The 15985-nt window shown below is 38.0% G+C and overlaps 1 protein-coding gene across 5 annotated transcripts in view; it reads left to right on the forward strand.

Moving 5' to 3' along the window:
- Positions 1-15985, forward strand: part of ADAMTSL1 (ADAMTS like 1) — an 859402-nt gene that overhangs the window by 619558 nt on the left and 223859 nt on the right. For all 5 annotated transcript variants that reach the window (XM_036888135.2, XM_036888127.2, XM_057498726.1 and 2 more), the window contains 2 exons: positions 8573-8647; positions 11917-12074. In XM_036888135.2, the coding sequence (XP_036744030.2) occupies positions 8573-8647; positions 11917-12074 (233 nt within the window). The remainder of the gene's footprint in view (positions 1-8572; positions 8648-11916; positions 12075-15985) is intronic.

Raw genomic sequence — 15985 nt, forward strand, 5'->3', positions numbered from 1 at the left:
GACCCACAGGCAGGGGAAGATCAGGCTGTTCTGCGGGGCCCAGTGTGCTGGTCAGGTGAGCAGTTCTCCACCCATGAAGGCCTAGAGGAGCTCTGCCAGGTCTCTCCTGTGCTCTGCCAAAAGGCACTGTAAGCCAGCCACATGCTCATTTCAAACTCCTACTGCTTGGATTCCCCATATTGAAGTCATTTTCTTCTGAACTTACATCCAACTTTTTTCCCTTATGTTATCAAGCCTTGGGGGAACATAGAAAAATACAGAAGAGTGGAGAAAGACCAAGGTATAAAGTGCCAGAGGAAAAAGAGAAGTAGAAGGAACTAATCCAAAGGCTGCCATTTGCTGGCAGATAAAAAAGAAACCATCTTTGTATTAAAAGATACTATAATTGCCTAATGTAAATAGAGATAAGAAGAAGAGTTAGTTTAAGACACATTTTCCCCTATTTAAAGAAAAAGTCTGTCCACTGATAGGATTCAGTCTTTCCATTTTTCCTGATCACTTCTCAAATTCTCCAACCCAACAAAGAAAGGATCAAATTTAGCTAACATTAACTTACTTTTGATTCTAGAAATTAAAGGCTTATATTCTCATACATTTTATTGGCTTGTACCATATTATGTATTTTTCAAGTATACTCAGAATACACTTAGAGCTGAATCCAGCCTATCTACTATCAATTTGATGTCTCCAGTTTGCAAACCTATCATATGTATCTATGTGTTTTGAAATCACTTGGGTATCCTAAAGTGCTCTCTCCACCTCCCTTGAGTGGTAAGAGCTGGAAAAACTAATTCATATCAAGATAAAATGAAGCACTTAATACCTGGCTTTGCCTCTCAGACTGTGGCTTATGCTGATTTATAATGGCTATAGGATTTATTCTTGGACCATCATTTTGGCTCAGTGGTTTTGAGGTAAAGTATGTTTATAATAAAGTGCAGGTCTATATATTATAGAGTGAAAAATACATATGAATTTTAGAAGAAATTTCCCCCTTGCACCTGAATTCAGGCTATACTCACAAGCCACTCAATCATTCATTTATTCAACAGCAATTCATTTGTTTATTCATTCAACAGCAAATATTTACTAGACACCTGCCATGTGCTGAGGAACCAGTTTAAGTGCTAGAAACATAGGAAAGAGCAGAACAGACAAAAATCCATTTTTCTTATGGGGCTTACATGCTAGTATGAAGGACAGACAGAAAAACAGATGAAACGAATAACTAAATAAAAAAATACATATGTCATGTAGTGTAGGATTCATGAAAAAAAGTAAAGCAGGAAAGAACAGGAAATAGAGATAGGCTACCAGCCAAGGGTGTTGGAGGGGAGTTGCAATTTGGAGGGTTAGTAAGAAAAGGACTCATTGATAAGATGGCATTGGAGCTAGGATCTGAGGAACCATGCAATAGTCAGGGGAAAGAGAATTCTGTGCGTAAATAAAAGCAAGTGCAAAGGCCCGAGGTAGGTACATTCTAAACATATTTCTTGAAGAGCAAAGAAATGTGACTGAAGTCATATGAGTTTAAAGAAGAGTAGAGGAAATGATGAAGGCAGGAGGGTTGTAAGGTGGTGTGAAGGATGACACAGGGGTTGTAGGACTTTGAAAGGAATTTGGCTTTTAGTCAGAATGAGTTGAGAAGTCATAGGAGGATTTTGAGCAGAGGAATGACTTGATTTGCTTTTTAGAAGAGTCATTCCATCTATTATGTTAAGAATAGACTATAATTGGTCCAACTGTGGAAGTAAGAAAGGCAGTCAGGAGGCTGTTACAGTAAGCCAAGCCAGGAGTGATGATGGCTTGGACCATGGTAGTCATAGTGCAGGTGATGAGAAATGATTTGGTTCTGGATACACTGCACTTCGTTAGATCTAAGAGATCATGATTAAAAGATGTACCATTAACAAAGAAAACAGATGCCATTGAAATTAAGAAGCTATGACATAATGCCTTCTTAGGGCTTTTACTTCTGAACATGTAGGGTTTTCACTTGACTGTTCTTAAAAGGCCTATAAATTTAGATACATATCTTTTTACCATATGTTACTCTTATGCATACAAAAAAAAAAGCAAAATTGAAATAAAATCTTTTTCTTCAACTTATTAGTCATTTTGGACTCAATGTCTACATTTCATAGGACTACTTATGATATGACATTTTTAAAAGAAGCCAAAAAGGTATGAGATACATTGGTACTATGTTCTTTCCAACAGCTTTGTTGAGGTGTGAATGATGTACAGTAAACTGGGCATTTAAAGTGTATACTTTGGTGAGTTTTTACATATACATACACCTGTGAAACCATCGCCATGATCAAGATCACGAATATATGCATCATCCCAAAAGTTTTTTGTGCCCTTATAATACTTTCCTTCTGCTTTCTCCCATCCATATCCCCTGGCAACATAATCTTCTTTCTATTACTTTATTGTATACACTCTTTTCCATCTGACTTCAGTCTTTCAGCATAATTGTTTTGAGCTCATTGATTTTGTAGCATATATCAGTAGTTCATTTTATTTTGTTGTTGTGTAGTAATTCCCCTGTGTGGACATACCACAGTTTGTTTATCCATCACCTGTTGATGGACATTTGAGTTAGTTCCACTTTGGAGCTCTTACAAATAAAGCTTCTATGAACAAACATTCAAGTGCAGTTTTTGTATAAACATATACTTTGATTTTCTTGAGTAAATTTCTGGGACTAAAATGGCTAGATCATATGATAGGTGTAGGTTTAACATTTTAAGAAATTGCTAGACTATTTTCCAGCAATTAGTGGTATACTGTTTTGTATTCTACCAGTAATGTATGATATCATACATCTTGCCATCACTTGATATTGTCAGTATGTTTTAATTTAGCCATTCTAATTGTTGCATAGTAGTATTTCATCATTATTTTAATTTGCATTTTCTAATGGCTAATGATGTCGAACATCTTTTCTTCCTTAATTTCCAGTTGCTGCTATATCAGATTGTTGCAAACTTAGTGGCTTAAAACAAAACACTTACTATTTTACAGTTCTGGAGGGTGAGAAGTCTGAAATGAGTTTTTCTGGACTACAATTACAGTGATAGAGGGCTGTGCTCCTTCTGGAATCTCTAGAGGATAATGCACTTTCTTTATTTTGATTTTCCAGCTTCTGTAAGCTCTCTACATTCATTGGCATTCTCAGAACCATGAGAGCATCTTTAGATCTCTGATTCTAGTCCCCTCTCTGCCCCTCTTCCACTTTAAAGAGCTCTCACTATTATATTAGGTCCACCCAGATAATCCAAAATAATATTTTTATTTTAAAATTAGTTGATTAGCAATCTTAATTTCCTCTCTCCATGTAACAGAACGTATTCATAATTTCTGAGGCTTAGGACATGGACATCTTTCATGGGGCCAGGGGATAAATTATTCTGTTTACTCTACAGTGCTTGCTTATTCTTTGATGTAGTGTAGTATATATTTTAATGTCTATCCTGTGTTTTGATTGATTGATTTTTTCTCTTCAATATAGGCTGTATATTTTAGTTTCTTTGCAATGCCTGGTAATTTTTGACCTGATTCCAGACATTGCAAATTTTGTCTTGTTAGATACTAGATATCTTTGTATTCCTGTATTCCTGTAAATGTTCTTGAGTTCTGCTCTGGAAGCAGTTAAGTTACTTGGAATAAGTTGGAGCTTTTTGGATCTTAAAATCTGGCAGGACCAAAGCCATGTTTGGACTAGTACTAATTGTGCCTTGCTACCAAAGCAAGACCCTTCTGAGTTCTCAGTGTCCCATGAATTATGAAGTTTTCCAACCTGGATATCATAAGAAAATATTGTTCCCATCCCTATATGCATGCCTGATATGCATATAATTCTTTTGTGTGGTTCTTTCCCCATAGGTAGTTTCTTCATATGCTTGTTGAATGGTATGATTATGCTGCTGGATACCTAAAGGCAACACTTTTTTTTCTAATATAAAAGAATATATTATTAGCATATCACGTAAATATTTTCCCCATATTGTGTAAATATTTTTCCTAGTTTTATTGAGAAAAAATTAACATATACCACTGTATGTTTAAGGTGTACAGCATGATGGGTGGATGCTCTTAAATCTGCAGCATTCTCTCTGTGTGGCTCTCTCCTCTCTGGTAATCTGTCCTTCAGACTCTATTTTGATCTTCTCGGATTCTTGGCTTTGTCTCCTCAACTCAGGGAACCCACTGGGCTCTGTCTGAGTTCCTGCCCTCTGAGCCACAGCCTGGAAAGCCTTGAAGGCACTAAGCTGGGGCAGTGTTCAGGCTCACCGACTCTGTTTCCTGTCTCTCAAGGGGTCACTGCCCTTCTTTACACAGCATCCAGGGTCTTGACAGCCCCAGTTCCATATAGCTTTTTCTGACTGTGTGGTTGTCTCAAGCAGATTAAGTCTGGGCCCTGTTACTCCATCTTAGCCGGAAGCAGAAGTTCTGATGCCAGGCTCCTCAGTCAGGTTTGCAGTTATGTAGAGCTAGCTGGCTCTTGACTCCCACTTTGGAAATGTTGTTATCCCTCATCTCCCTACAACCCCCACAGCTAGTTGGTTCCAAGAAGTTAAATAAATGTGTTCCACTAGTATCTGGGAATCTCCTCCCAAGCTACTGACATCCATTTTGCAAGTTTGATACTGGCCATTTTGGTGTTAGCAGTCTACAGGCAAAGATAACCACGACAGGATTACTGCTGCAGTGAAAGAGAAGAGAGCGCACCATTGACTGTGGGATGCATTCTGATTTCATAATATTAAAATGTGAAAGATTGTTTCTCTTAGAACCAATGAAATATGTATTTTGACTCTAGTGACAATAGGACTTTCTAACTGATTAGATGTAAAGAGGAAGTTAAGGATAGCTCCACGATTCTGGCCTAGGCAGCTGCAAGGATGAAGTTCCCCAGCTGTGAAAGAGGGGCCCATCTTGTTTGGCTTGTCCAGTACACAATCTCCATTTGCAATTACTGATATCCTCGTAGGGAGAGGAGGCAGGGCATTTGAAAGGCTTGAATTTTCAGCTTCACCTTATTTTGTTGGATGTATTTTTGAAGTAATAAAGTTGCCATGAAGATTAAAAATGTACTATTAAAACCTGCTCAAGACTAGAGACTATTTTTATATATGGCCTGTATTCACAATGGCCCTTCCATTCAAAAAAAAAAAGCATCAATTCCATAGGCTTAGAGGGAAGAGTACTTTAAAACATGAACATATCAATAGGTCTAACAGGAAGACATACGCAGGTCTCAGAATAAGAAATCCTGTCTTTTCAAAGATTATCATTGTCACTTTCCTTTGATAGATACATCAGTGAATGACTCAGAAAAATCCACACATGACAAGATTTTTTAAAGAATCTAAAATGTTCTATAGAAAATGTAGAATACACATGTAGCTATATAGTTTTTGAGGAAATATTTTAGGTACAATCATTAAGAACAATTTTTTTTTTTAAGAACAATTTTCTTAGGAGAAATTTGCAACCTATATATGTGACATGACAGACTTTGTGATGCCCATGAAAAGCTTATCCATTTAACTAAGAAAGAGGTGTTCTGGTCTCTGAGGTGGATCTTTTAGAATTGTGGATTAATAACCTAGAGATATGTCCTGAAGATGGGCATCATGGTTATGTCCACAAAGCCAGAATGGATTAGGGCAGATGCACTTGATCACAGACCAGTGTGCCTCTGTGGGAAAGAGCACCTGGAGGAATGTGCAGCATGATGGGAGAAGATACAGCCACCTGCCTCGCCAGGCATATCCATTGAATTAACCACTGAGGAGGCAGGTAATAAATCCAGACTGCTGGCACATTCTTGGATGTCTTAGGCACCGCACTGTGCACAGTTCTGTAGTAGATGTCAGGTACAAGAATACCCCAACCTATCCCTAATCATTGAGAGTTTATCACCAAGTGAGACAATTGTTAATATATATATAGCTCAAAAACTGGCTTTTTATCTAAATGCATAAGATGAATTTTTTTTTTCCTATCTTCTTTTTTTTGTCAAGTTAAAAGCACCCTTCCTTAAAGTATATTTTTAGATGTATCAGCTGGTGCTAACAGATGACACATAAGAAACAATTTCCCTGGGTAAACACTTTGGGGATAGTGCTGGGTTTAATGGGTAAAATGGGTTTCTTTGGTTCAGAGCTTCAAAGAAACTAATGTGCTTTAAGAATTTCCATGAGCAGGGGATAGCATGTGGCATTTTCCCATACATTTTATGTTGGGTACCTTTTTCAGGAACCATCTTGTGGGGTGGGTGCTTTGCTTGACTTTGTTATTAAATCTCTGGTACCTAGCATGGAGCCTGACACTAGGAGACACTCAAAAAGTATTTGTGGAATAAAGTCATGAATTTGCTGATGGCCTGATGACCTGCCAGTTTTCTGTGAGCCCTTTACAGACCCATAGACGAACCATTGACTCTTCCTACCTCTAATCAGTGTGTGGCTGACTGTTCAGATTTGCACCAGCCTGAGTTGCTGCCTATTTCTCTTTGACTAGGCAAGTGCAGAGGGAATCAGGAGACATTCCATTCTTGCATGTCTACTCTTTCCTACCCTCTTTCCCCAACAAGCATCTACTTTCCTCCCCATCTTCCTCAGGGAGCATACAAAGGTTACTGCAGCAGCCGAGAGCTAGGGTTAATGCCCCAGCATGCAGAACAAGAGGGAGGCCGCCTGAGCAGTGTGTGGGTCAGAAAACGGCCGCTGAGCAAGGCAGGACCGAACAGCAAGCTCCCCTTTTACTTGCACTTTACTTGACCTGTGGATAAACAAAGACTTCTATTTCCAGAAATCCCATTGTTTTAACTGCTTTGAGTTTCTTTTGTAAACTTAAAAATCCATGTCTTTATGCAAGGCATTTAAAGCTCTGTGGGGCCAGTCTGAACATTTTTTGTTCCTTTTCTATGTTCCCCCTTATGTGTTTTGTTGTTATATGCCACATACCCTCAGTTCTCTGAAATTCAGCCTTTTCTTCAATAATGTATGACATTAAAAACAGCCAGAAGGTTCTACTGTGAGTAGAATATTCAATATTTTAGAGAACTTGATAAATTTAACCTCTTTAAGGAAGGAATTGAAAGCCTATGATTCTTCTTTCTCATTCAGCTGGCTATGTGCTAGCTGCCTTGGGACATTAAAAACATAATAAAAATAGTTTTTCAGTGCCTGTCCTTAAGAAAATTTGGAATATAGGAAGGAAAATAGTATTTACAAAATACTTCTTGTGTTTCAGGCTATTATACATCCATGTAGTGGTATCGACATTTATACCCATATCTATATCTCTTCACAACATTATGAGATGAATGTTGTTTACTCTGTTTACAAATGAGAAAACTAAGAATCAGAGATATTAGGGGATTTAAGATTATTTTTGAAACTGAGTTCTCCCAAAGACAGGATGATAATGTTAAGATTCAGAGAAATTGAGTACCTTTTGGGATTCTTTCTTTAAAACTAAATTCTTCCAATGTTAGGAGGGTAATGTATAATATTAGAAAGATATGTGTGAAACAGAATTCCATAAGGCTTCTAAATATGCTTGTGAATTCTAAAATAGTTGCCTTTCCCTAGTCTCCTGGAATGCCCTCCCGTTCTTGGATCTTGGGCTTCTCATTATACTTGTCAGAAAGCTTCATTTCTTCATCATAAAATCATAAAATGGGGGTGATAGTGTCCTCTTTCCTGTGTTATGAGTTTTGGGTAAAGGCATAAACAGTATAACATAAGTGAAAGTGAAACTCTCTAGTGCCATGTAAATATATAGCAGTGCTGTCAGGAATGGTGTTCAAAATAAGAATGCCTGTGATGTGTTTGGAGTGCATGCAAAGAACTCAAAACCTTTTTTAACTGTAGATTTCGAGACTGCTTCCAATGAATTGAGGCTCAATTTGCAAGTAGGGTTTAAAGTAATCCATTTCTAAGTGATCTATGATTTAGCCAATGTTGTTTTTCATTTTCAAAACAGGGTGTTTGGGGGAATATTAATAGCCTTATATGGGTCACTTGCTATATATAGTATTAGGTGTATTATTAAGGCTGTTAAAGAATTGGAAGGCATGATTTCTGCCTTTGAGGTTTAAAGAACAAATGAATTTATGTTCTCCTATTCTTATCCAACCTATTTTGGATGATCCAGATACTGGTATCAAAAAGCTATCCTTTGAACATTATAATATATTTTCCTTAAGTAATTCAGCACAGTTGCTCTAATTCTAGAGAAATTTGGCACTTAAGACCAGGGTTTAATATCAGAAATAAAAACTTACAAACACATTTTTTCAATATATCAAAATGTATACTTATTTTTTAAAAGGCCAGCTCCCCCATGTATTAACCAGTGACCAGCTTTTGAGCATATTTTATTTTGAGAAAAGTGGAAATTTTTATTCCTAAATATTGGCATTCATGTTTTCAAATACATAAAAAGGACTGTCATCTGGGGGAGTATGTCTGTCAGTGCATTTGTGTAGGAGGCAATCGGTGATTTTATGGCAAAGGGTGTGCTTTTAAGACTTTGCTTTGTCTCTCTCCAGTGGATGATACCGTGGTTGCTGTTCCTTATGGAAGCAGGCATATCCACCTTGTCTTAAAAGGACCTGATCACTTATGTAAGTAAACTCAGTTGTTTTCCTTTGGAAATTGGGCAATTTTGTCATTATTTATTTTTTGTTCCCACAAGAGATTAGAATACAGTAGAAATCTCTCTACTCTATCATAATAAGATATTTTGAGTGCTTCTGTTCATCTTTTGGGCTGCCTGATGAGATAGCAGAAACCTCAGTGGTAATTAACCTCTAACCACAGCCATCCTGAAAAATACAAAATAGATGCTCCCAATAGGCTGCTCATGACTTAAGCACATGTTTACGCTTTTGTGGATATTATTTCTCATCCCTTCTCTTATGCCACCCCAATCAGTCTCAGTCCTTTTCTTGCCTTGCCTCTCCTTTTCCTTCCTCCCAACCAGCCCTTCTTCACCTCCATTCTTTCTCTTTTTCTTCTTACTCTCATGTTCCATTACCTTATCAGTTCAGGGAACATAGAAACACCAAACAACTTTAACCCTGTGGCTGGCATTCTAAGGAAACCATTGTGGTATAATTAAGCATTGCTTTTATTAATGACAATATAAGGCCCCCATATCTTGAAGACAGCTACTGGGACTCAGGATTGAAGGGTAATAATCATACCCCAAACATCAAAGAGTAGTATGGTCCCACCAGCATTTGCACAAGAACTGATCTGCAGCCATGACAAGGCAGCAGGACACAGCTACATCTTTTTTTTAATTCCAATTAGTGCCGTTTAGATGTAGACCTGTAAATTACAAGCAGAGAATCATAGGCTGTAAAGCAGGGAGGGGGAATGAAAGGATATGCCAGTATTTTAGGTAAAATTCAGTTTCACAGAAGGGCTTCACTCCATTTGGTCCCTTGTGCATTTCTGATCTCCTCCACTGTGATTGTTCCTGGATTCCTAAAGAACCATTTATCATCTTCTGCCCTTTCTCCCCTCCTACTCACATGCCTATGAAACCAATTTAGGTAGCAAGCATTATCTTTTGGCAACTGGATTATGAATGGAATCATTCCAGAAAGACAAACAAGAGAGAGACAAATTGGAGCCTGTAAAAGTTCAGATAGCCTACTGTAGGCTTTCTAAAAATAAATACATTTCACAGGAGGGTCTTGTGAAGTAAAGGAATAAGTAAGGTACAGTTCACATAAAGCCAGAAGATGCTGATAAGTCACCTTATATGGATCCAAGTTCTTTCCTAACCCTGAAAAACCCCCAAAACTGTGGTGTTCCCATGTCAAGGATGATATATGTGTGTACACTATTACCATCCCAACGATTTGTTCTTCCCTCTGAGAATTGGACAGAGGTAACTGCTGGTGTAACAACCCCACTCAGAAAAACAGTATTTTTCTGAGCAGTGACAGGCTAAACTAAAACACCCAGGCCACGATCATCAGTAAGTGGGGGATTAACTCCTCAATGAAGAAAGAAAAACCCAAAGGAATAGATTTTTAAGAGAAAAATGTATTTTTATAAATATATTAACCTTCCAGATTTCCTAATTATTTGATCTCTATGAAACCAAACACTGGCTTTGTTTGGTTTAATTCTTGCAAGAATTTGATGGACAAAGCAGCAAGATGATATTCATAAATGGTGAACAGCAAAATAGAACCTGCTTTTTTGTCCCAAACAGACATAATGTTGATAACATATGTGTAATTAGGAAGTTTTTGTTTTGTTTTTTTATTTGGAATATAATTCAGCAAAATGAATGTGTGCATAAGTGGCACCCTGTTTCTCTTGCGACCCTTTTGCCATTTACTCCCAGAAGCTGGTCCAGTGTGGAGTCAACCTTGCATATTTAGGACCAAACCAGAAGACTGGGCGGGTGGTCCAGCCCCAGCTTATCTTTGACCAGAAGTACCTTGAGAAGTATAGCTGGGAGACCTGGTGATAAAATTGATTCAGATGCTCAGATCAGACTTAGATCTCCAAGGTTTTTCCAAAACCAAGCTAATTTATGTCCTGGAGACATTTTCACCAGTTAGTACAAATATGTGTAAGGCAGCTTGAGGGATGAAGGCAAGAGGAAGGAGATGGAGTGTTGGTGCTTTCCTCTCATGACTGTCTCCCCCCTGCAGTGCTCCCCTGGTGGGCCTTGTGTTCTTCTCTGAGATCCTTTCTGCGCAGGGGGTGAAGCCTGAACTACTGCAGGAGAGTTGCTGCACAGACTTCATGCGGGTCACGGGCGTTCGGGTGGACGCTCCCTACCTGCTGGTGTTCGTTAAAGTGGCCAACTTGAAGTAGACAATATCTAGAATAATTTAGTAATCAGTACTTTCATACCTCCAGAGACCTTGAAATTCTCCCAGAAGTCTCTGAAATATATGAGAGGGGGCATTCTGATTGACTGTGGGATAGGAAACCCAGAGCCCCACCAAGCACCTTGTTTTTCTGCTGAAGAACCACAGCCAAAACCAAGGGTTCTTGTGAAAGTGTCTTGAGAAACCGTTAGAATTAGCCGAAATCTTACTTCATGCAGAGGGCAACACTCTAAATCACTTTTCAATCACATGAGAATTTAATCTGCTCTGAAACACATGTCATAATTACCATCATTCCCAGCATGCTCTGGTTTCTTGCAACAAAAAAAATGCTCATTAGGCTTTCTTGTTGGCCAAATTCAGATGGGAATGTTCCAGGAATCAAGAAGTTCTCTCTGTCTTAAACACTTACAGAGTATCTCATACATGCAAAATAGTGAATTAAGTACCAAAAAGGATTTTTAAAAGAGAACTAGAAAAGATACGTTGTTAGTTCTCTGTCTTTAAGTCACTACAGTTTTCTCGTTGTGAGAAATAGCACATATGCAACAAGAAAGCAGCAAGTATACATAAATACAAGATAATGTGTGAATATAAAATCACTCAAGTCCTGAGGGAACTCAGAGATGCACCCTGGATCTCATAGATTAAAAGGAAAACTTTTGAAGGCATTCTAGACTGAGGGCCATAAAGACTGAAATCAGTAAGATATGTATGGGAGATGGTTTAGTTAAAGGAATAGGATTATGATGGGGGGGGGTTACCCAAACAAGGTGTTCCAGGGAGTCAAAGATTTTTTTCACAGAGAGCCTTGAATGCTTGGTTGATGAGCCTTAAAATAATCAATCACTTGTGTGATCCAAATGCACCTATGTATTTTGTTTATATCAGAATTTCAACTGTGCCAACTCTAGAAAGAATGATACTTCTCCTTATGTAGCTCTAGACTCTGCTGCATAAAATGTGCTTGCATGTGGTCTATGGTGCCCTGGGAACATCTTTCTCTCTTCTTCATGTGTTTGATCACGCAGATCTGGAAACCAAAACCCTCCAGGGGGCTAAAGGTGAAAACAGCTTCAACTCTACAGGCACCTTTCTTATGGACAATTCTAGTGTGGACTTCCAGAAATTTCCAGACACAGAAATACTGAGAATGGCTGGACCACTCACAGCAGATGTCATTGTCAAGGTGAGCCCACTTAGGTACCTTGTTTTTGAGCCACATCCAAACTGATGTTGCTTATGATCGCCTGAAGAGAGAGAGAGAGACTTTAGGCTTTGACATAGATGTGGAAGGCCTGTTATGCAGGAAATGTTTAATTCAAGGATGTTGAACTACATTGGACTTAATGAGAACATTTGAAAATTTCAAGGCCCTAGGAAAATCCTTATGTGTGTGTGTGTGTGTATATATATATGTATATATATATATACACACACACATATACACACATATATGATTTAATATAAAGACTCAAATGCTAACATCATTAGCTGGGAAATATAAGCTCTTTTTTAACAAGTTAGAATAGTCATTGACTCATGCAAGGTGTCCTCAGTCAAAGAGAAAGACAATCTAATGATCCATAGGCTTGGTCATGATTCCAGCTGCAAGTTCTGTTTTCTCTTATACTGGCAACAAGACTAAGTTGTTTCCTTCTATCTGAGCTTTCCTACTCTCAAGGTAATATAAAACACATTGCTGGAAGCAACATATACATTCTGTAGGAAAAATGTACACACTAGAAGAATGTTTGGGAATCACAATAAAATAAAACATATTTTTCCTTCAGTAGGTCAGAAGGACATGAAGGATTTCAGCTGTAAAGCTGTAAACTTGTAATGTGTCCAGGACTCCATAAATTTTTCATCATGGGACCTGGAGCCAGAGGACATTTGATTTAAGCTAAGGCTTGATGACCCCATGGCAGCTGGAAGGAAGAATGCCTATAGGAAAATGTGACAGACAGTGAGGTTGGACAGAAGACAGGTTCCAGAGCACTGTTCTCTGTCTCTGTCTGTGTGGTAGCTCTTCTTCATCCAGGCCAGATGCCAGGCCACATGAATGTGAACAGGAAGCCACAAACCATCAGAGATAGACCACAATAGAAATGATGCTATAGGTACTTGAATAATTTTAAAATGCAGGTATAATAAAAAATTGAGAAATGTCTTTATTTTTTTGAAATCCTTGGAGTACTGTTGAGTAAACCATGTATACTGATTTCCCTAGTGATCTTGCAAGAGTTAATACACATTCTGAAAATATAGAATTGGATTCAAGTATGTTATTCACATTTGAATATTTCATAGCATTGTGGACTCCATTTCATATAGCCAGCTGCCTTCTGCAGATCACCACTTGCATGCCATAGGCACAAGTTCAGTATGTCAAAAACTAGATTTGTCCAGCCCAGAAACTGATTTTATCTTCTTCATTTCTTATTTTATGTAATAATATATTATTTACCCAACCAAGTCAAAACCTTTGACTCACACCAATTTCACCTTCTCCCATATACATTAAACTTTGTCAATTCTCTCTCCCTACCATCTCTCAAGGTTTTTCTTTCTTCTCCATCTTTGCTGCCACTGCCTTAATTCAGACCATTGTATTTCCCACCTGAATTAATACCATGGACTCTGAATTAGTTTCCCAGCCTCTGATCCATTGAACATGTTGCCTTCAGAGTGTTTTTTAAAACTATAAACTTCCCTCTTCATGGTCCTTCAATGTCCATAACCTCGACTCATTGCTTTGAGGTTAAAATGCAAATCCATACCACAGCATCTTACTCTCAACCATCTGCAATCTAAATTTCCAATCACACTTTTGTCTTTTAGCCTCTTCTTTCACGGGTCCTCAACATCTTGTGTGCTCACTGACATTACTTTTGCATCATGCTGTGCCCTCTGACTTCAGTGCTCTGATCTTTTCTTCCTCCATTCTCTTCACTAACTCATCCTTGTTCTTTAGGACTTCCCCCTTCCAGAAGCATTTTGTCACTTGACCCCAGATTCCTGTCTACATTACATCTCCCCATAGATAATCTTTTGGGGCAAGCGCAGAATTGTATCTGTCCTCATACCTCCATAAGAAATCCCAAAAAGCACTAACAAGTGTTGGATGAATAAAGGACTTTTGCCACGTGGTGATTATGGAAGGTGGACAGATGCTGGTATCTTCATTTTACTGCAAGGAAACTGGGCTCCAGGGGAGCTGGTGACATGACATGCCCACACTCACAATGATGATAAGCCAGGACCAAAATCACTTCTCCTTACCTCTGCCCAGCAGTCTTTTTGGTATTTTATGCCACTGTATTTCTTCCTCTATGTGTAAATATACATATTTAAGAAAAAACATACTTTAAAGAAGTTTTTGATAATTTCCTGGGTACCTAGAATCTGTAAATATCTTCATTCAAAATAAGCTACACTATCACTCTAGTGATTTTTGCTTTCTACATCCTCTTTGGTAATCTAACTTCAGGTTATAATGTTTTTTTTAGAAAACATCACAAATCAAATAACCATAACATTATCCTAAGAAAGATTATATAATTTTTTTAATCAGCTCACTTAAACTTGAAAGTGAACCTGATAATTTTAAAAGATATATAAAAAACAGAAGAAAAATACTGCTTTCCCAATGATGCATCATATAGTGAAGCAACTTTTCCATCTCTAATTTCCCTGGGAAATAGCTGAAGATGAAAGATTATTATCTGATTATTCATCATCTTTCATGATATAGGTGTTTGGAAATTATATACATAGTTTGTAATTCAGTTTTCACTATCATCCAAAGCAGAGTCTCTTTTGCAATATGCATTGAATCAATCAATGTCTTCCTTCTAGTATGAAACACAAAAGAATCAGAATAGTCATTTGTCAACATCTCCATGGAATTTTATTGCCCAAATAGCATATTTTTGCCTATTTAAAAGGAAAAGACTTTTTTTGTTTTTTATAAAAGGAAGATAGTCTCACAGTGAGAATTGCTGAATATTGCCACTGGTTCCAAAATGATTTTTTGAAATCTCCTTTTCTGGTTCCCTTAAAAACTGGGCTAAATTCTCATCTTGCTTCCTAGGAAAGCATTTCTTCCAAAAACTTAAACTTGATACGGTGGCTGTACATACATTTCCGGCAATGCTAGTGTCCACTGGTTGAAAGGATAAGCACTCCCAATTTGGTATGTTCTCCTGCTTACTGGGTGTATGACCTGGGGGTTAACTTACGTCCTTGAGCCTATTTACTTGTTAGAAAAATGGTAATAAAAATTCCCCTTAACAGTGTCTTTGTGAGGAATTGAGTGAGAGAGTGTGTATAGAAGCAAACAGAACCAAATTGCCTCCTTTCCATCTTTTTGAAATGCTTTAACTTCAGGTGCAACATATCACAGTACTCTGCCCAATGGCAGAAAGCTGCTTCTCTGAAGATGGTCAGAGGCTGATCGATTTACAAGTGGTATACCTGGGAATAATTTGGCAGGTGTAGCTACTAAGACAAATGGATGAAAGCAGACCAGCTATGACATATCATCACATCAGTTGTTAGGGTGATTGGCCATTAGTTGGATGACCAGCTGGCTCGGTGTCCACTTCCTCCCTTCTTTGCCATGTGCATTTTTCTGAAGCTGCAGCCCCAGTGAAAGATAATGACCTTCCCAGATAGAAGAGGATCTTTTTCTGTCGTAGCCCATCCCATCCTTTATTAGCACTTCCAACTTAGCTCTACTTCTGAAAGCAGCTCAGACATATCTATTAATGTTTGGTCTGTGTCCCTTTAAAAATTTTAAGAAACCGTGTTACAGAGAGAGAGAAGTGATTAATGAGTACCTAAGCCACCAAAGTAGCAGAAATACACAGCAGAATAGTAAAAGATAAGCCTACTCAGGGCTATGAACACTGACTCACAATTCATGCACCAATAACTAGAGAACAATTACTCCCTACAGCAGATAATTTACTAAATGGGTTACATTTTTATAGTAGGGGAATTTGGTTAGGAAGATTGGCATCATCCCCATTATTGCCTAAGTAGCATATTTGAGTACTCGAGGGAATAGAAAAGTCATGATTTCCATTTGCATCA

This window comes from Manis pentadactyla, chromosome 3 (genome assembly GCF_030020395.1).
Source record: "Manis pentadactyla isolate mManPen7 chromosome 3, mManPen7.hap1, whole genome shotgun sequence".
Lineage (NCBI taxonomy): Eukaryota > Metazoa > Chordata > Mammalia > Pholidota > Manidae > Manis > Manis pentadactyla.